The 22,149-nt window shown below is 38.4% G+C and overlaps 1 protein-coding gene across 1 annotated transcript in view; it reads right to left on the reverse strand.

Moving 5' to 3' along the window:
- Positions 1-22,149, reverse strand: part of FeCH (ferrochelatase, mitochondrial) — a 185,490-nt gene that overhangs the window by 157,002 nt on the left and 6,339 nt on the right. The window contains exons 2-3 of the mRNA XM_090380673.1: positions 12,122-12,200; positions 3,342-3,461 (exon numbers count right to left, since the gene is read on the reverse strand). Coding sequence (XP_090236799.1) covers positions 3,342-3,461; positions 12,122-12,200 — 199 coding nt within the window. The remainder of the gene's footprint in view (positions 1-3,341; positions 3,462-12,121; positions 12,201-22,149) is intronic.

The following is a 22,149-nucleotide window of genomic DNA, read 5'->3' on the forward strand; positions in this document are numbered from 1 at the left end:
GATGAATCACATTGGTCCACTATTTACGAATGCTTTAACTATTGATGATCCTGCTCAGGTTGTTCACAAACTAAATAGTTATTCAGCAACTAGCTATTAAATGAATTTTTCAGAGATGGGAATATTATGAATACATCAAATTAAAGAGCTAAATTATTTGTGATAAATGAAAGAACAATGGAAGAGAAATTGTAGAAACTAAACATAAATAAGGAACCTGGGGAAGTTTAGATCTATCCAATTATATTATGATAAACAGCAAAAGAGACAAGAAACCCTTAGCCATAATTATGAGAGTATTCTTGGATTCAGAAGTGGTTCGTAGATATTGGAGATGTGATATCCTCTCAGTTCACAAAGGGGATCAAAGGGATAAGTGGGTAATTAAAGATATAAGTTTGACTTCTGTTCATCGAAAATAATGGAGTTGCTAGTTAAAGAAATAATGAAGGACCATCCAAATAGGACTGCAGTTAAATGGCAGTCATGGTACAGATTGTTAAGGGGGCAATCTTGTCTGACCAATCTGTTATTATTCTACAATTCAGTAACAAAGAAATCGGATGCAGAAAATAATGTTGACATCACATAGGTACATTTCAGACAAGCTTTTAATACTATTCCATATAACAGACTACTGTACAAATTGGAGCAGTGTGGCAATAGCAGCAAGCTACTGCTATGGATAAAGGGATGGTTGAGTGGGAGAAAACATACAGTTATCAATAAGCACCACTCTTCTTGGACTAATGTTATTAGTGGAATCCCCAAAGTTTCACTGCTTGGCACATTTTGCAATCAATATTTATTAATGATATTGATGAAGGCATACCAGGCTTAAAGTAAAAGTTTGCAGTATGGTTAATGATAGTAATCAGGATATCCCACTGAAAGAAGATCTAAAACAATTAGGCAGATGAGCTGAGAAGTGTTAATTGAAGTTTAACACTGGTAAATGAAAGGTACTACATAGGCATAGCAGTAATCCCAGAATAACATACCAACTGTGTGGTACAGTAATACCCCGAAGTTACGCGATAGGTGGGTCTGACGAAAATCGCTTAAGTCGAATTCGCGTAAGTCGGGGTACAACTTTGCACATAAATACATATGTTTTGTTTAATTGGGACCAAGGACTAACAAAAACGCTAGTTTAGAAGAAAAATATTTAATAAAATTGCAGTTCTTTATACATATTAATACAAAATATGTATTAAAAAAATAAATGACTTACGTAAAAAAGTTATTTCGATGTCGATGGCTTCATAAAATCTAACAAATTCGTCTGACGACACAGCGCCTTCTTTTTTTCACGCAGAATTTCTTCGTAGCAAGCTAATAATTTTTTTATTCCTTGCTTTGTAACTATAACGCGTTCTTCATTGGAGTCTGTTTTCTAAAATTTTTAAGCCCTTTTCAATTGAGCTGAGACCCTCTGTCAAGCTTGCAATTGTCATGTGCTTTTCTGGTGGAACTGGGTCTGAAGTGTCGGATACTTCAGTGACGTTTTGCTCACGCATCTCTATGAGCTCATTCATTGTCAGCTCCTGACTATGTGAATCCAACAGCTCATTGACATCATCACCATTGACTTCCAAATCTAATTGCCTGGCAAGATTAACAACTTCTTCTATCACATGAGCAACATGATCAGTTTCCGGCATTGTTTTCGTCTCGGTTTTAAAAAAAAAAAAAAAATGGACAAGGTTACTTCCAGACACCATTCAATGTTTTTTTGTGAATTTCATCCCAAGATTCTTCAATGATTCGTATGGCATCTAAAACATTGAATTGTTTCCAAGTCTTTAACAGATATCTCACTATTTTGTCTCATAGCTTCATGAGACTATTATGAAGTTATGAGACATATCATAACTTCATGAATCATGAGACTCATAGCTTAGTGCAAATGAACGCCTCGTGTAGTAAGCCTTGAATATTTTGACGACTCCCTGGTCCATCAGTTGAAGCAAGCTGGTTGTGTTTGGAGGCAAAAACACAACTTTCACATGTGGGTCGAAATTAATTAGGGTGGTAGGAGGGTGACCGGGTGCATTGTCAATAAGAAGCATCACTTTAAATGGAATCTGTTTAGACTTGCAACAACGTTCGACTTCGGGTGTGAAGTGGTGACCAAACCAGTCCTCAAAAACGGAAGCTGTCACCCAAGCTTTATGATTTGACTTCCAAATCATGGTAAGCTAATTTTAGATATATACCAATCGAAAAAATCAAGAACTGCATAACTCCGAGTTCGCGTAAGTCAGGGTATTACTGTACTACATTCAGGATAATGGAAAAAAAAAATAAATAAAAGAAAAGACCTGGGGGTAGTTGGGCAGTCAGATATCAAGTTTTCTTCAAGCAGATGGTGTTGGAACACCCCAGAAGCTGGCCTTGAAGGCTGACTGGTTTTGTCAATGATATACATGAATTTTGCCAGCAGAGATAAGGAGGTAATTGGTGTCCTGTTTCATAAGGCAATGGGTTAGGCCAAGGAAGCTTCATTTTAGGAAGGATGCAGATACGACAAAATGTGTGCTGAGAAGAGCAATGCGATTAGTAGCAGGAACAAAAGAGTACTCGTACCAGAAAGACATCAGTTCTGCAAATTGCAATGTCTGGAAACAAGACAACTGCAATAACATCTGATTGAGGTGTTTAAAGCTTTGAATGGATTGAGTAAGCTTGTTATTTGGTTTTTAGGAGCATTAGCAACTAAGGCCATATTGCTCCAGGATATGCAGTGGTCATTCCCTGACCTTTCCACATCCTTCGTATTTGGTGGTGACGGGCTCGAACCCCGGTCTAACCAAGAAGCGTGTGTTACGCACTGCTGCTCCTTCCCACCTGGCTACAGAGGCGCCTGGATTGAGTAAGCTAAATGCAGGTAACATTCTTACTCTTGCTCAGACAATGCACATGAGGGCAGGATAAATATAAAATGAGGAAGAAGGTGGGTATTATCCTCTCTCTCTCTCTCTCTCTCTCTCTCTCTCTCTCTCTCTCTCTCTCTGTGTCACTTAGAAACTTTTTTTTTTTTTGGCTGGTGCAGCAAAAGCCTCAGGCTTCCTTGCAACATATGGCTAATAATAATAATAATTATTATTATTAGAGAAGACAGATAGCTAATATGTGAATTTTCTTTTTTATCTGATGCTCTGTAAACTTTGCTTGCATCATTTGCTGCTACTAATACTAAATAGTCACCCCACATAGCATAAAGGTGCAGGATTTGTGCAATTACTAATCTATCTTGAATGCATAGCTAGTATATGAATATTATAAAATTTAATAAAAAATTTTATTAAGAATAAATAATTTGCTTCATTTAGCTATACCTCTGAATAGGAATCTTGATAATATCTTCATCTGTAAACAGGCAAGTAAGAAAGTCTTGAACCTCATTTAAGGAACTAGGACCACCCATATTAAGCATCAGAATGCCAGTTTTCACTTTTCTATTGTATTAAAAGGAAAAAAATATGTAATTATGAAGAATGATAAATGACCATGCATGATGAAATTATAAAACATGAGATTGAAAAAGAGCTGGGGATTACAATGCAGAAAGATTCAAAGTTCAACATGCAATTTCTATAGAAGGTGCAAAGCAATAATGAGGTTGGTGAAGAGCAATGGAAATTATCACTATGAGGAACAGCCTGGAAGTGGTGACCAGTAGAGCTTGGCAACTAGATACCCTGGGGCAAAGAGGAGTTGATTGAAGTGTATAATGGGGATTAGTATTTAGCATTAGTAGAGGCATATGATGCAAAAATGCAAGCTTATGCAGCATCAGCCAAAAAAAAAAAAAAAAAAAACACTCCCATTTCACCCCTCCATTCATTCGAAATACCTGTCCAGCTGAGCCTTAAATTTATTTAGGCTATCAACTTCCACAACAAGGGATGGAAGTCTGTTCCACCAACCAACTACCCGCCGGCTAAAGGCAAATTTCCGTACATTTATCCTACATCCGTCTTTCCTCAATTTGAATTTATGCCCTCTCAGGTGATTATTCTGAGCAAGAGGAAGAATCCCATCAGCATTGAGCATGCTTAAACCATTCAAGGCCTTATACACCTCTATCACATCACCTCGCCAGTGCCTAGTCTCCAGACAGTAATTTGCAAAACTTAAGCCTTTCTTTGTAAGAGCAATCGTTTGTTCTATTCACTAATCTTGTTGCCCTTTGTACTTGTTCCAGCAGCTCTACATCCTTCTTGAAATGAGGCCTGCAGACCTGTATACAGTACTCAAGGTGTGGCCTGACCATTGCCTTATACAAGGGAATAATCACCTCCTTATCCCTGCTAGAAAAATTCCTGTATATCATTGACAAGACACCATGAGCTACTCTTGCAGCCTGTCTGCACTGTTCAGAAAACTTCATATCTGCCTGCACAATTACCCCCAGATCCTTTTCATTCTCTACCACTGCTAGTGTGACAAATGATAGAGAATGACTGACAGTGGTAGAAAATGAAAAGGATCTGGGGGTAATTGTGCAGGCAGATATGAAGTTTTCTGAGCAGTGCAGACGGGCTGCAAGAGTAGCTCATGGTGTCTTGTCAATGATATACAGGAATTTTTCTAGCAGGGATAAGGAGGTGATTACCAAGTTTTTATAATTTTAGCACAGAGTTCATACGTTACTCTGTGCTTACTGTTTCCCATATGTAGTACTTTACATTTGTCAATTTTAAACTAATTTGCCACCTCTCAGCTCATCTGCTCAACCTTTCCAGATCCTGTTGCAGCAGCATACTGTCAGTGTCCTTAACAACGCTGCCAACCTTTGTATCATCTGCAAACTTGGACATTAAGCTTCATATACCATCATCATCAATATCATTTATAAATTCTTAACAACCCTGCCAACCTTTGTATCGTCTGCAAACTTGGACATAAAGCTTCATATACCATCATCAATATCATTTATAAATACAAAAAACAATAATGGACCCAATATTGAACCCGGAGGGACTCCACTAATAACATTAGTCCACGATGAACAGTGTCCATTGATTACCACTCTGTCGTCTCTCCCCTCAACCATCCCTTTATCCATAGCAGCAATTTGTCTCCAATGCCACACTGCTCCAATTTGTGCAGCAGTCTTCTCTGTGCAACAGTATTAGAAGCCTTTCTAAGATCCAAATATATAATATCAAAGTTACACCCTACATCCATTTTTTTTCTGACTGCATAATAGTATTCAATCAAATTGGTCAGGCAAGACTTTCCATTAACAAAACCATGCTATGTCCAAGCTATAACTGAAGTCTTGTCTAGATGATCCTGCAGTGCTTCTTTAACCAGAGTCTCCATTAATTTTCCTGGAACAGAAGTTAAACTCACACGTCTATAATTACTTATGTCAGCCTTTGATCCTCCTTTATGAATTGGGGTCACATCTGCACATCTCCAGTCTATGGGTACCTACCCGGAGTCCAAGGAAGCTCTCATAATTATGGCTAAGGGTTTCCTTACGTCCTTTGCTGCCTCCTTTAATATAACTGGATAGATCCCATCCACCCCAGGTGCCTTTTTTATGTTTATCCTCAACAATTTCTCCTCCACTTTCCTCTCGGTTATTACAAAATCATCTAGCTCACTGCCGGAGTTTACTTCACCTCTCGCATTCCCCTTCCTCAATAACTCATGTGTGAATGCAGAGGCAAAATACTCGTTTAGTTTATTAGCCACCTGAGCAGCATCATCAACAGTTTAACCATCAATATCCAGTGGACGAATCTGATTCATCCCATTCCATCTAGAGTTTACATAGGTAAAGAACACTTTTCTGTTTTTCTTTGCATCCTTTGCCAAAGATTTCTCATAATCTGCATTAGCCTGCTTAATCTCCTTTGTGACTTGGTTACAGACCAGCTTATATCTATCATAGGCTTCCATGTCACCCATTAATTTATATGTATCCCATGCATTTTTCTTCTCTGCCATATGTCTCATTAGTTCATCTGACATCTATTTAGGGCTAAACCTTGAACAATATTTCTTAGTTGGTATGTAAAGCCTAGTAGCTTCCAAGATAAATTCTTTGAATGCTTCCCATTTTGAATTTGATGTTGGTAACATCATCAGCTTGTCCCACTGTATAGAATTTAAATACTGTCTCAGTCCATCGTAGTCGCCTTTACGAAAGCAAAAACCCTTCCCTTTACCCCTGATGGTAGTTATTTCTTTGAGTAAATCACACTTCAGCACACTGTGATCACTGCCACCTAGTGGTTCCTTTATCTGCAGATTCTTAATGCATGAAGAATCACTACTACTGATAATCAGATCAAGAGTATTACTCCCTCTAGCTGCCTCCCGAACATGCTGATGTTGAAAACAATCATCCAATAAATACACAAAAGCTTTGCTAGTGTGTGTGACCAACCGATAAATTCCAGTCAATATCTGGGAAATTAAAATCCACCATTATAAGAGTCTCTGATTTACTGCCCCATTCTATTTCCCTGTACAGTTTCTTATTATACTCATCAGAGTTATTAGGCCTATAGCACACTCCTACTCTCAATTTTGATCTCCCAATGCTTATGTCACACCAAACTGACTCGACACTGCACTGTCCAGCGATGTCGACTGGCTTTACTTTCTTGGATTTTATGTGTTTCTTAACTAATAGCATAACCCCTCCTCCCTTCCTATCCTGTCTATCCTTCCTGTACACATTGTACTCCCCAAATTCCAGTTCTACCTTCGTGTGATACCATGTCTCTGATATCCCAACAATATCTGCCTTTGATATTTTGAACAATACCTCAAATTCATCAAATTTATTTACCAAACTCTTGGCATTGGTGTACATGCAAGTATACCTGTTCCTATTCTTAGCTACCCTAACACAACCTGTGTGTTTACTTGTACCTCAATGACTCCCAGCAGTCTCCGAAGTACCCTGCATCTTGTTTTCCAGGCTGCTATTCATTACAATAGAAGGAATGCAAGAATCACTTTCACCTCTGCCAGTGGCTACTGTTAATCTATTAGTCCTTGTATCCCCCCCATGCTAGCAGTTATCAGACCCACCTAACACTGCCTTGATAGCATCAGCAAATATTCTTGCACCCTTTTTATTTAAATACCACCACTTTGCTTATTGGAGGCTTGAAGTGGCGAAACCCATGTTTAGTCTCTAGAGCAAAGTTTCCGGCATCCCCCCCCCCATACTTCTCCTTCAACCCATGCACGGTACTAAGTACTATAGGTTTTGATACCTTTCGTGTTTGGGGTTTTTGTAAAAAAAAAAAAGTGTATCCTATCCCTGTAGAAGCAGTTTTTCCTGTTAAGAAAGTCTTTGAGATAACAGAAGAGGAGAAAAGGCTGTATGTACTGGAACTTAAGAACAAGTCTGAGCTTCTGCAAACTGCTCAGGACCAAGATATCGAAGAGGAATATTACAACTTTCTGAAAGTGATAAAGCCCAAGAAACCTATAGGTGAAAAGAAATCCAAAGAAGAAGAAATCAGTCAAGAAACACTTGACTGATGAACTGAAGACAACAAATGAAGAGTAAGAAAAACACTGACAGGGAGAAACTTGAGTATACCGAGTTATGCAAAGCCATTAGAAAGAGACTCAGAGAGGACATAAGAAAATTTAACACAAGAAAAGTAGAACAAGCATTAAGGGAAAACAAAGGATTTAAATCAGCAGCCATGAGCAGTAATACAGAAAGAAATGATACTGAAACTGAACAATAGCAGTAATTCAGAAAGAAATGATACTGAAACTGAAAAATAGTAGTAATACAGAAAGAAATTATACTGAAACTGAACAATAGTAGTAATACAGAAAGAAATGATACTGAAACTGAAGAATAGTGATGGTGTACTTATAAATAGCAGAGAAGGCATAATTCAAATAGCAGAAGACTACTACAGAGAATTATACAAGGAGCGAGGGAATGATGCCAGCAGTGGGGAAGATGGAGCGCAAATTAGTAACACATACGACATATCCGATATTCTTCCTGATGAGGTAGAACGTGCATTGAACAAAATGAAGAATCAGAAAGTCCTGGAGGAAGTTGAAGTTACTGTAGAGTTGTTAAAATTGGAAGGAAGAGACATAGCACAAAAACTGGCAAGACTCCACAAAATCAATTAGAAAAGGTATGGTGCCTAAGGAGTGGAATAATGCAATCATAGTTTTGCTGCATAAGAAAGGAGATAAATCAGAAATTGGAAATTATAGACCAATTAGCTTGTTATCCTACATCTACAAGTTGTTCACAAGGGTCATTACTAACAGATTAGAAAGAATACTTGATGATAATCAACAGAAACAGCAAGCTGGCTTTAGGAGAGGATTCTGAACTATGGATTATCTTCACGTAATATCACAGCTAATGGAGAAAGCAAATGAATATAAAACACCATTATGCCTGGCATTTGTGGTTTATGAAAAGGCATTTGACTCATACAGCATAAGGCAATGTTTTGGGCACTGGAAAGACAAGGCATAGATATCCCATATATTATGATTTTGAAGAAAATATGAGAATGCTACCTCCTTTATTAGACTAGATAAAGACAGTAGTGAATTTAAAATTGAGAAAGGAGTTCGACAAGGAGACACAATATCTCTGAAGTTGTTTACTGCTGCCCTTGAGGAAGCTTTCAGAAGATTAGACTGGTCGCAGAAAGGAGTCAATATGAATGGAGAATACCTAAACCATTTACGATTTGTAGATGACATTGTGGTCATAAGCCACGATACCAAAGAATTAGAGGAAAATCTTAATCAGTTATGCAGAGTTAGTAAGGATTTTGGACTAAAGATGAATATGGCTAAAACAAAAATAATGATGAACAAAATGGAAGACTTGCACATGGAAGACTGCTGCACAAATTGGAGCAGTGTGGCATTGGAGGCAAATTGCTGCTATGGATAAGGGGATGGTTGAGTGGCAGAAGACAGAGAGTGGTAATCAATGGACACTGCTCAACGTGGACTAATGTTATTAGTGGAGTTCCTCAAGGTTCAGTGTTGGGTCCGTTGTTGTTTTCGGTGTTTATGAATGATATTGATGATGGGATATCAAGTTTAATGTCCAAGTTTGCAGATGATACAAAGGTTGGCAGGGTCGTCAAGGACACTACTGACGCTATGCTGCTGCAACAGGATCTGGAAAGGTTGAACAGATGGGCTGAGAGGTGGCAAATGAAGTTTAACATTGACAAATGTAAAGTACTGCATATGGGAAACAGTAACCCCAGAGCAACGTATCAACTCTGCGGTACCACACTGACAGTGGTGGAGAATGAAAAGGACCTGGGGGTAATTGTGCAGGGAGATATGAAGTTCTCTGAGCAGTGCAGACGAGCTGCAAGAGTAGCTCATGGTGTCTTGTCAATGATATACAGGAATTTTTCTAGCAGGGATAAGGAGGTGATTATTCCCTTGTATAAGGCAATGGTTAGGCCACATCTTGAGTACTGTATACAGGTCTGGAGGCCTCATTTCAAGAAGGATGTAGAGCTGCTGGAACGGGTACAGAGAAGGGCAACAAGATTAGTAAATGGAACAAAGGGTTGCTCTTACGAAGAAAGGCTTAAGTTTTGCAAATTACAGAGTCTGGAGACTAGGCACCGGCGAGGTGATCTGATAGAGGTGTATAAGGCCTTGAATGGTTTGAGCATGCTCAATGCCAATGGGATTCTTCATCTTTCTCAGAATAATCACCTCAGAGGGCATAAATTCAAATTGAGGAAGGACGGATGTCGGATAGATGTGCGGAAATTTGCCTTTGGCCAGCGGGTGGTTGGTTGGTGGAACCGACTTCCATCACTTGTTGTTGAAGTTGATAGCCTAAACAAATTTAAAGCTCAACTGGACAGGTATTTCGAACGAACGGAGGGGTGAAATGGGAGAGGGTTTTTTTTTTTTTTTTTTGGGCTGATGCTGAATAAGCTTGCTTTCTTGCATCGTATGCCTCTACTAATGCTAATGCTAATGCTAAAAGTATGCCAAAGAAAGGGATATAATGATTGAAGGAGCAGTAATTGAAAAGGTGGAGTCATATACTTATCTGGGACAAGTCATTAGTTGCAATAACGATAAATGGATGGAAGTCAAGAGAAGAATAAATTTTGGATGGATAGCATTCAAGAAATATAGTCACATACTGAGGAGCAATATCCCAATTTGTCTGAAACGTAAAATAATAAACCAATGATACTCTCCACCATGACTTATGGAAGTGAAACTTGGGCACTCACCAAAAGAATGGAAGAGAAGCTGAGAACTACACAGCGAAGAATGGAACAAATTATATTGAGAATCACTCTTAGAGAAGAAGAGAAACACATGGATTAGGCAGCAAACTCAAGTAAAGGACATTCTTATCAAAACTAAAGAACTAAAATTGTCTTGGGCAAGACACATAGCTCGAAGACATGATGACAGATGGACTAAGAGAATAACAGAATGGTACCCAAGAGGAGCTAGGAGAAAACCTGGAAGACAACGACCAAGATGGACAGATGAAATTCATGAGTTTGTGGGTAGTAAATGGATGGCTATTGCACAAAACAGAAGGAACTGGAAAGTTTCTGGAGAGGCCTTCATTCTGCGGTGGATTGAAAATTGCTGATGATGATTATGATGATTGATGAAGCTACATCACACTTAACGTCCAAGTTTGAAGATGATAAAAAGGTTGGCAGGGTGACTAATGACAGTCATCAGGGTTAGCTACTGTAACAAGATCTAAAAAAATTGGGTCAAAGGGAAATCGCAGTTGAAGTTTAATATTGACAAATGCAAGGTACTGCACATGGGTAGCAGAAACCGCAAAGTAACTTGTCGACAGTGTGGTACTACACTCAGGGTTGTGGAGAATGAAAAAGACCTGGGGGTAATTGTGCAGTCAGACATGAAATTCTCTAAGCAGTGCAGACATGCTGCCAGGAGAGCTCATGGTGTTTTGTAAATGATACACAAAAACCTTTGCTAGCACACATAAGGAAGTGATTATCTCTTTGTATAAGGCCATGGTTAGGCTGCATCTTGATTACTGTATACAGGTCTGGAGGCCTCACTTTAGGATATGTTGGAATAGGTGCAGAGAAGGGCAACCAGATTGGTGAAGGGAACAAAAGGGGTTCTCTTATTTAGAAAGGTTTCAGTTCTACAAATTGCAGTGTCTCAAGATCAGGCACCTGTGATGAGATCTGATTGAGTAAGCTGAATGTAAAATTTTTAAGGGCAAAGGCATGTTACAAGGTAGAATGACTAACATATAGGTTAGTGCAAAAGCATTATTTTAACGTAGCCATCTACCAAAGTAGTTAAATGAATTAAATTTGCATTGTTCTGATTATATCTCATATTGTGAATACTTTCACAACGAGTTTCCATGGTATGGTACTACCTCGAATAAGTAACACTTCACCAGTGGAGAAGACTACTGTTACTTATTGTCAGCGAATACCACCACATCTCTCAAATTGCAAAGTTATACTTCATAACTGGGTTGTCACTATTGAAACACCAGGTACCTGCCCACCACGAGGAGAAGCCAACAAGCTTTGAAACAGTGCCGTTCTGGGTGGTGGAATCTGCTGAGAATAAGTAACAGTAGTCTTCTCCACTGGTGGAGTGTTACTTATTCGAGGTAGTACAATACCATGGCAACTCATCGTGAAGGTATTCACAATATGAGATATAACCAAAACAATGTCAATTTAATTAATTAATTTAACTACTTTGGTACATGGCTATGTTAAAATGATGCTTTTGCATTAACCTATATGTTAGTAAGCTGAATGTTAAATTGAGGAAGGATGGTTGGAGGATAGATGTGCAGAAGTTTCCTTCAGCCAGCAAGTGGTCGATTGTTAGAACAGGCTTCCATCTGTTGTTGAAGTGGAAGGACTAGACAAATTCTTGGAGGTTATGGATGGGTAATCTTTTCTTTGGCTGATGCTATATAAGTTTTCTTTCTTGCATCATTTTCCATTACTACTACTACTACCAGCAAAATATATTAGTTCTGCACTAGTTTCAAAAATTGATAAAAAGTAAACTGCTAATTAGAGGAAATTGTATTCAATATGGCAACTGACAAAACCGTGACACCTACTTGTTACTAGAAACTCTCTCTTCATTTTTCGCTTCTTGCAATGAAGACATCAACCTCTTCCACAAACTTTGATTTAAAGCTAAGAGAAAAATGGCTTAAGCCTTAAAAAGGATTTTACAAAGTACAATATATGTCACAAAAAAATAAATAAACAAATAAGTAACCGTCACAGTTACAACCATATATTAAATACAACTGAAGAAGTGTTATGTCTTTCACTAATTACTTTTAATCATAAGTGTTGGCAAACATTATTGAAACTGCATTTTTAGGCTTAGAATGTGATTCTCAGCATATCATTATATCCAATTTGATTGGATACTATAATGTGGTCACAAAGGAACTGTATGCAAAGAATAATTTTGATATCATATACTTGGATCTTAAGAAGGCTTTTGATACTGTTGCACAAGGAAGACTACTGTACAAATTGCAGCAGTGTGGCATTGGGGGCAAATTGCTGCTATGGATAAAGGGATGGTTGAGTGGGAGAAGACAGTGTGGTAATCAATGGACACTGCTCTTCGTGACTAATGTTATTAGTGGAGTCCCCCAGGGTTCACTGTTGGGTCCACTGTTGTTTTCTGTATTTATTAATGATATTGATGAAGGTATATCGGGCTTAATGTCTAAGTTTGCAGACGATACAAAGATTGGCAGGGTTGTTAATGAAACTAATTTCAGTAAGCAACAGGATCTAGGTATATTGAGCAGATGGGCTGAGAGGTGGTAACTGAAGTTTAATATAACATTGACAAATGTAAAGAATTGCATATGGGTAGCAGTAACCCCAGAGTAACGTATCAACTGTGTGGTACTACACTCAAGGTCATAGAGAATGAAAAAGACCTGGGGGTAACTGTGCAGTCAGATAAGAAGTTTTCTGAACAGTACAGACAGTTTGCAAGAGTAGCTCAGTGTCTTGTGAGTGATATACAGGATTTTTTTGTAAGAGTTAAGGAGGTGATTATCCCCTTGTATAAGGCAATGGTCAGGCCACACCTTGAGTACTGCATACAAGTCTGGAGGCCTCATTTTAGGAAGGATGTAGAGCTCCGGGAATGAGTACAGAGAAGGGCAAGAAGGTTAGTGAATGGGACAAAGGGTTGCTCTTATAAAGAAAGGCTTAAGTTTTGCAAATTACAGTGTCTGGAGACTAGGCACCTACGAGGTGATCTGACTGAGGTGTATAAGGCCTTGAATGGTTTGAGCAAGCTCACTGCTGATGGGATTCTTCCTCTTGCCCAGATTAATCACCTGAGGGGACATAAATTCAAATTGAGAAAAGAGTTGTAGAATAAATATGTGGAAATTAGCCTTCAGCCAGTGGGTGGTTGATTTCTGGAACAAACTTCCAACTGTCGTAGAAGTTGATAGCTTAAATAAATTCAAGCAGAACTAGATAAACATTTATTATTATTATTATTAGCCATATGGTACAAGGAAGCCTGAGGCTTATGCTGCACCAGGCAAAAAAAAATTTCCGAATTACCCAGAGAGAGAGAGAGAGAGAGAGAGAGAGAGAGAGAGAATCACCAAGAAAAAGAAGAATGATGATATCCAGCTCAGGATCCTGGGTGTGCCAAGCCCACACTCACCAGATGTGAGCCCCTGCGGTTATTTTGGAGCGAATGGATGAGTGAAATGGGAAGATTTTTTTTTTTTTTTGTTGTGCTGTCTAATAAGCTTGCTTTCTAGCATCATATGCCTCTACTAATGCTAATGCTAAATATTTGTGCGGCTGCTGCTTCACCAGCTGTGAGGAAGTTGCCTGAGAGGAGAGATACATTATAATTAGTAAGCCGACAATTTGAAACCACATGTATAACTAAGCTGAATAGTTGAAAGATTTCCAACAGCAGCATATTCCAAACTTTAAATTTCAAAAAAATCCTGTTTGCATATAATGCCCAAAACATGACAGAAAACGTTCAGAAAATTCAACTCTAGATGATAAAATACAAACTTAAAGAAAAACACTGTCAAAAAAAAAAAAAAAAAAAAAAACAGAAATAAAATAAATATTTGTATAAATGGCACCTAAGCACGTACTTATAATCATAAGAGTAATACATTTTTAGAAATGTGCATTCACTGGTTGAAAAAACCCAGAAATAACTTGAACTTGGGATTGGCTAGCTACATCCTCAAATGAAGAAGACTAGAAATTCCTCCATTCATTGACAGGAATCAAAACTCAACCTTTCCGAATAGGTGGCAGAGAGCAATGCTGCAGGCTAACTAGACTAACACAGATGGCATATTATGAGAAAAAGAAAAAATCCCCTTTATTTCTGGCTATTTTGCTTGCTGTAGATGACTGTGTTATATTACACATTTCTTTCTGCTGTCCATAAAGTAAATATCCTGGATTTCAATTCTGTCTGAACAAAATTAATCACAGAAAATACCCCACTTTTATAAAAATTTGTCCTGCTTGTCCTGAATTGATATATATTTATCTGTTCTAAATAAGTATCATATCTTATTTGGTTGTTCTATTTGTGGTCTTGTAAGGTATGATCCTATATGGATATTCTAACATGTCTTATATGGGTTTTTCTTTGTGATTCTTCACATTGTTTAATATAATCCTTTGCCTTAAGCCCTGGTAAGTATTAGGGAATTTCCCATGGAGTTTTGGAGAGTAATTTTAAGTGATACAGCTGCTAAGTAGAGAAATGGGGGGGGGGACAGACTCAAAGCAAGTTTTTGAGCATTTCTGAGCCTGGGTATCTGGTCTGGCTATTATGAATTTGTAAGCACCATAGTAAAATGTGCCTGTATTAGCCTTTATACATCTATCTTTATATGTTATGTAAACAATAATTAATATTTTAACCCTTAAGTATAGAATACTTGCCAATGAGATGAGTGATTTTTTTTAATGCCCTTACTCTTTATTTGCCAGCTTTTTAATTAAATTCCAATTAATGGCTTCAAATAATTTTATACTACATCGTTTCATATCACTTGTGACATAATACAGATTACACGAATGTCAATTACCAAGCAGTTCACTTAATAATCTGTAATATGTTCTGTATTTAAATAAGTTTTGTACTTTAAAATTTTTTTTTTTTTTTTTTTTGATCTTTTCACCATTTTATCAGATCATCAAATCGGAATACAATGATGTTCCCAGATAATCCTGACTTCATCAACTGCAACTGAAATGTGTGCAGGGACCAGCACTAGTCACATAAATTTCATATAAACTTATCCATTTCATTATATGAGAAAAAATATAATTTTTTGAAATATAATAATAGGTTACTTCACTACTAAAGAAACACAGACATAATTTATGGTTCATATTGTGATATATTACTGAACAACTGTATTTAAAAATACTTTTTTGTAATGCCTTTAAAAATTATACCAAATTAATGACCTGTTTGGTAAATTTTCTAGTTCAGAACAGGATTCTAATCAACAGATCAGTTTAATACCTACTTCCTGGAGCCTTAAAAACTAATATCTGGGTATTAAAGATATATTATTAGTTTTTAAAGCTCCAATATGGGCAATTTTGCATTTCAGTAGTGCAAGCTGCACAAACATTTTTGTTTAATGTCATTTAACGTTATCATAGCCGACCAGGCTAGCCGGGTGGGTAAAGTGCCTGCCTGGTAACCCAAAGGTCGTGGTTCGAATCTGCCTCAGGCTTGGATATTACGATGGTGCCGTACTCTCTCTGGTTGGACCTCACGGCCACGATACACATTATACGATTAAAAAAAAAAAAAAAAATGTTATGTTATAATCAACAAAGAACCTGAGGCTTTAAGGTGTCAGTATATTGTCTGAAATTGTGTGCAATCTTTGGTCAGTTTTCTGGAGACTGACTAAGTCAGCCACACTGTTTAAAAACCAGGGGCTCACATCTGGTAAGTATGGGCTTGGCGCACTCAGGGTCCTGAGCTGGATATCATCATTCTTCTCTTTCTCAGTGATTCCCTTCTATTTTTGACTCTCTCTGTCAGGGTAACTCGCGAATTTTTTTTTTTTTTTGGCTGGTGCAGCATGAGCCTCAGGCTTCCTTGCACCACGTAGCTAATAATAATAATAATAATAAAAATAATAATAATTTCCTTGAACCATTGACAAGTTTTGAACTCAGGCCTCTTCTGATGTGGGCCACAACTGGTAGTTTTTCATTTAGGAAAATTAATTTCACTATATGTCTTTCCACCGTCACAATCACTAATTATCACATCTATTAATGATTATTGGTGAAGTAAGGTTTAAGGGTGTGTGTGCCGTGCCATGTGTGTGTGCACACACACACACACACACATGGCACGACAGTGAATGTGGCAATAATTATTGCCCCAACCAACCAATAAACCTACTAAAGATCCTTCACAACTCTCTGGTTGTGCTCGAGGAAGTAAATACTACAGTATTCACTTCAGTGCTGTGTGCGTGTGTGTGGTCTATGTGTTAATTATCAGTCTGTTAACAATTTCTGAAGTAAAGTTTAAAATTAAGAGATATATGCATGCTGTCTTCATTTATGCTTCCATATTCACAGATACTTAAATATGAATCTCGTACATTAGCATTAGTAGAGGCATATGATGCAAGAAAGTAAGCTTATGCAGAGCATCAGCCAAAAAAAAAAAATTCCATTTATCCCCCCATTCGTTCGAAATACCTGTCCAGCTGAGCCTTAAATTTATTTAGGCTATCAACTTCTACAACAAGGGATGGAAGTCTGTTCCACCAACCAACTACCCGCTGGCTAAAGGCAAATTTCCACTTATCTATTCTACATCTGTCTTTCCTCAATCTGAATTTATGCCCTCTCAGGTGATTATTCTGAGCAAGAGGAAGAATCCCATCGGCATCGAGCACGCTCAAACCATTCAAGGCTTTATACACCTCTATCAGATAACCTCGCCTCTGCCTAGTCTCCAGACACAGTAATTTGCAAAACTTAAGCCTTTCTTTGTAAGAACAACCCTTTGTTCCATTCACTAATCTTGTTGCCTTTCTCTGTACTCGTTCCAGCAGCTCTACGTTCTTCTTGAAATGAGGCCTCCAGACCTGTATACAGTACTCAAGGTGTGGCCTGACCATTGCCTTATACAAAGGAATAATCACCTCCTTATCCCTGCTAGAAAAATTCCTGTATATCATTGACAAGACACCATGAGCTACTCTTGCAGCCCGTCTGCACTGCTCAGAGAACTTCATATCTGCCTGCACAATTACCTCCAGGTCCTTTTCATTCTCTACCACACTCAGTGTGGCACCACGGAGTTGATGTAGTACCATCAACGTCAGGCTACACCCTGCCAACCTCTGTATCGTCTGCAAACTTGGACATTAAGCTTGATATACCATCACCAATATCATTTATAAATACAGAAAACAATAATGGACCCAACACTGAACCCTGAAGAACTCCACTAATAACATTAGTCCACGATGAGCAGTGTCCATTGATTACCACTCTCTGTCTTCTCCCCCTCAACCATCCCTTTATTCATAGCAGCAATTTGCCTCCAATGCCACACTGCTCCAATTTGTGCAGCAGTCATCCATGTGCAACAGTATCAAAAGCCTTTCTAAGATCCAAATATATAATATCAAAGTTATTCCCTGCATCCAGTTCTTTTGTGACTGCATCATAGTATCCAATCAAATTGGTCAGGCAAGACTTTCCCTTAATAAAACCATGCTGTGTTCGAGATATAACTGAAGTCTTGTCTAGATGATCCTGCAGTGCTTCTTTAACCAGTCGCCCTTTTCTTTCGTAAAGGCGACTACAGTGGTCTCAGAGAGTTTCTGTGCAGTAGAACCAACTGATGATGTTAGCAACCGAAAATTTTAAATGGGAAGCATTCAATGACGTAATTTTGGAACCTACTAGGCTATTTGTTCTGACTAAGAAATACAGCTCTAGGTTCAGGCCTAAATGGATGTCAGATGAACTAATGAGACTCGTGGCAGAAAACAAAAATGCATGGGATGCACATAAATTGTCACAAAGGAGGTTAGGCAAGCGAAGGCAGATTATGAAAAATCTTTGCCAAAGGATGCAAAGAAAAGCAGCAAAGATTTCTTTACTTATATAAACTCTAAAAGGAATGGGATGAATCAGATTGGTCCACTTAACATCAATGGTTTGACTGTAGATGATCATTCTCAGGTAGCTGCCAAACTAAATGAGTATTTTGCATCTACATTCATATATGATGAATTATTCAAGGAGGAGAGGGCTAGATGTTTATCAAACTCTAACAGAGTTAAATTATTTTGTAATAACTGAGAGCAATGTGGAGGAGTAATTGTTGAAGTTAAACATAAGAAAGGCACCTGGGGTGGATGGGATCTATCCAATTATATTAAAGGAGGCAGCAAAGGAAGTAAGCAAACAATTTACCATAATTATGAGATCATCCTTGGATTCGGGGAACGTCCTCACAGACTGGAGATGTGCAAATCTATCTTCATCTCACAAAGGGGGATGAAAAGGTGATACGAGTAATTACAGACCTGTTAGTTTGACTTCTGTTCCAGAGAAAATAATGGGAGTCACTGGTTAAAGACACATTGCAGAATCATCTAGACAAGACAGCATTAATAATTCAGACACAGCATGGGTTTTTCAAGGGGAAGTTTTCTCTGACCAATTTGATTGGATACTATGATGTAGTCACAAAGTATCTGGATGCAAAAAATAATTTTGATATCATATACTTGGATTTCAAGAAAGCTTTTGATACTGTTGCACATGGAAGACTACTGTACAAATTGGAGCAGTATGGCATTAAGGGCAAGCTGCTACAACAGATAAAAGGATGGTTAAGTGGGAGAAGACACAGAGTCGTGATCAATGGGTACTGCACTATGTGGACTAATGTTATTAGTGGCGTCCCCCAAGGTTAGGTGTTGGCCCATTTTTGTTTTGTATATTTATCAATGATATCGATGAAGGTATATCAAGTTTAATGTCAAAGTTTGCAGATGATACAAAGGTTGGCATGGTTGTTAATAACAGTTAATGATACTATGCTGCTGCAACGGGATCTGGAAAAGTTGTGTAGTTGGGCTGAGAAGTGGCAACTGAAGTTTAACATTGACAAATGCAAATTACTGCATACAGGTATTAGTAACCCCATATAAATGTACCAGCTATGTGGTGTTAAACTCAAGGTAGTGGAAGATGAAAGAGACCTGAGGGGTAATTGTGCAGTCAGATATGCAGTTTTCTGAGCTGTGCAGACAGGCTGCCAGAGTAGGTCATGGGGTCTTGTCAATGATATATACAGGAATGTTGCGAGCAGGGATGAGGAGCTGATTACCTCCTTGTGTAAGGCCACACTTTGAGTATACTGTGTACAGTTCTGGAAGCCTCATTTTAGGAAGGATCTAGAGTTGCTAGAACGAGTACAGAGAAGGGCAACAAGATTGGTGAAGGTTTGTCTGTTTATTTGTTATCTGGTTTTTAGGAGCATTAGCAACTAAGGCCATATTGCTCCGTGAATATGTGGTGGTCATTCCCTGACCTTTCCGCATCCTCCGTATTTGGTGGTGATGGGCTCGAACCCTGGTCTAATCAACAAGCGCGTGCTATGCACTGCTGCTCCTTCCCACCTGGCTACGGAGGCACCTACGATTGGTGAAGGGAACAGAGGGGTTCTCTTATGAAGAAGAATGGCGCCTCCGCAGCCAGGTGGGAAGGAGCAGCAGTGCGTAACACACGCTTCTTGATTAGACTGGGGTTCGAGCTCGTCACCACCAAATACGAAGAATGCGGAAAGGTCAGCGAATGACCACCGCATATCCCGGAGCAATATGGCCTTAGTTGCTAATGCTCCAAATAACAAATAAACATCTTATGAAGAAAGGCTCAAGTTCTGCAAATTGCAGCTTCTGGAGACTAGGCACCTGTGAGGCGATCTGATTGAGGCATATAAGACATTGGATGGATTGAGCAGGCTCAATGCTGATGGGATTCTTCTTCTTGCTCAGATTACAAATCTGAGGGGGGCATAGATTCAACCTTAGGAAAGACAGCTGTAGAATAGCTATGTGGAAATTTGCCTTTAGTCAGCGTGTAGTTGATTTCTGCAACAAACTTCCATCATCGTTGTAGATGTGGACAACTTAATAAATTCAAGGCAGAACTAGACAAACATTTAGAGCGAATGAATGGGTCGAATGGGAAAGGGTTTTTTTTTGCTGATGCTGTATAAGCTTGCTTTCTTGAATCATAAGTCTCCACTAATATTAATGGTAATGTTATTGTAAGTTAGTGCAAACTTATGCAGCATCAGCAAAAAAAAAAAAAAAAAGAAAACCCATTTCACACATCCATTCCCTCTAAATGTTTGTTTGTCCAGTTCCTCCTCGAATTTATTTAAGCTATCAACTTTCACAACAACAGATGGAAGTTTGTTCCAATAATCAACACTCCGCAGTCTAAAGGCAAATTTCCCAACATCTTTTCTATAACTGTCTTTCCTCAATTTGAATTTATGGCCTCTCAGGTTCGAAATTTGAGCAAGAGGAGGAATCCCATCCGGATTGAGCTTGCTCAACCCATTCAAAGCCTTATATATCTTAATCAGATCACCTAGGAGCTGCCTATTCTCCAGACGCCTCAATTTGCAGACCTTAAGCTTTTCTTGGTAAGACCACCCTTTCGTTCTCCTCACCAATCTTGTTCCTCTTCTCTGCACTCGCTCAAGCAACTCTACATCCTTCCTAAAATGAGTCCTCCAGACCTATATGCAGTACTCAAGATGTGGCCTGACCATTGCCTTATACAATGGGATAATCATCTCCTTTTCCCTACTAGCAAAATTCCTGATGTCATTGACAATACCCCATGACCTTTGTATCATTCGCAAACTTCAACATTAATCCTGATATACCTTCATCAATATCACTGATAAATATACAAAACAACAGTGGGTCCAACACTGACAATGGGGGACTAAACTAATAATATTGGTCCATGAAGAGCAGCATCCATTGATCAAAAATTGTGTCAAAAACTTACCTGATATCCAAGTATATGATATCAAAATTAATTTTTTGCATCCAGTTCCTTTGTAACCACATCATAGTATCCAATCAAATTTGTCAGACAAGACTTTCCCTTAACTTACCCATGCTGTGTCTGAATTATTACTGCAGTCTTGTCTAGATGATCCTGCAGTGCATCTTTAACCAGTGGCTCCATTATTTTTCCCTGAATGGAAGTTAAACTAACTGTTCTGTAATTAGTCGTGTCACCCTTAGATCCTGCTTTGTGAATTGGGAATACATTTGCACATCTCCAGTCCGTGAGGAATTCCCGAGTCCAAGGATGCTCTTATAATTATGACTAAGGTTTTGCTTACTTCCTTTAATATAAGTGGATAGATCCCATCCACCCCAGATGCTTTTCTTATGCTTAACTTCAACAATTTCTCCTCTACTTTGTTCTCAGTTATTACAAAATCGTTAAGCACCCTGTTACAGTTTGACAAACGTCTGGCATTTTCCTCCCTTAATAACTGCTTGTATGAATTAAATGCAAAATACTCATTCAGATTGTCAGTTATCTGAGCAGGATCATCAAGCTATCGATATCAAGTTGACCACTCTGTTTCATCCCCTTCCTCCTAGAGTTTATATAACTGAAGAAGTACTTACTGTTTTTCCTAGCATCCTTTGCCAAAGATTTCTTGTAATCTGCCTTCGTGCTGTATTCCGATTACAAGCCTGTGATATGGTGTATTTTGCCAGTTGCAATGGCAAGAAACTTGGAATCAGCAAACTACAAACAAATTACACCAAATAAAGCCAAATATTGAAAACTGGATTTCTAGCAGTCGAAGGTTGAGAAAAGAAGGAACAGCACTCAACAGGCTAAGAATCGGGCATACCCATATTACACACTCATTTTTGTTGCGAGCAGAGGAACCACCACGATGCCAGACTTGTGACACCGTTCAATCAGTTCAACACATGTTAATAGACTGTCCTACATATGCAAATGTACGTAAACAAGCCTTCAAAGATAT

The sequence above is a fragment of the Mastigoproctus giganteus genome, chromosome 9 (assembly GCF_048544385.1).
Source record: "Mastigoproctus giganteus isolate SK-2022 chromosome 9, ASM4854438v1, whole genome shotgun sequence".
Classification (NCBI taxonomy): domain Eukaryota; kingdom Metazoa; phylum Arthropoda; class Arachnida; order Uropygi; family Thelyphonidae; genus Mastigoproctus; species Mastigoproctus giganteus.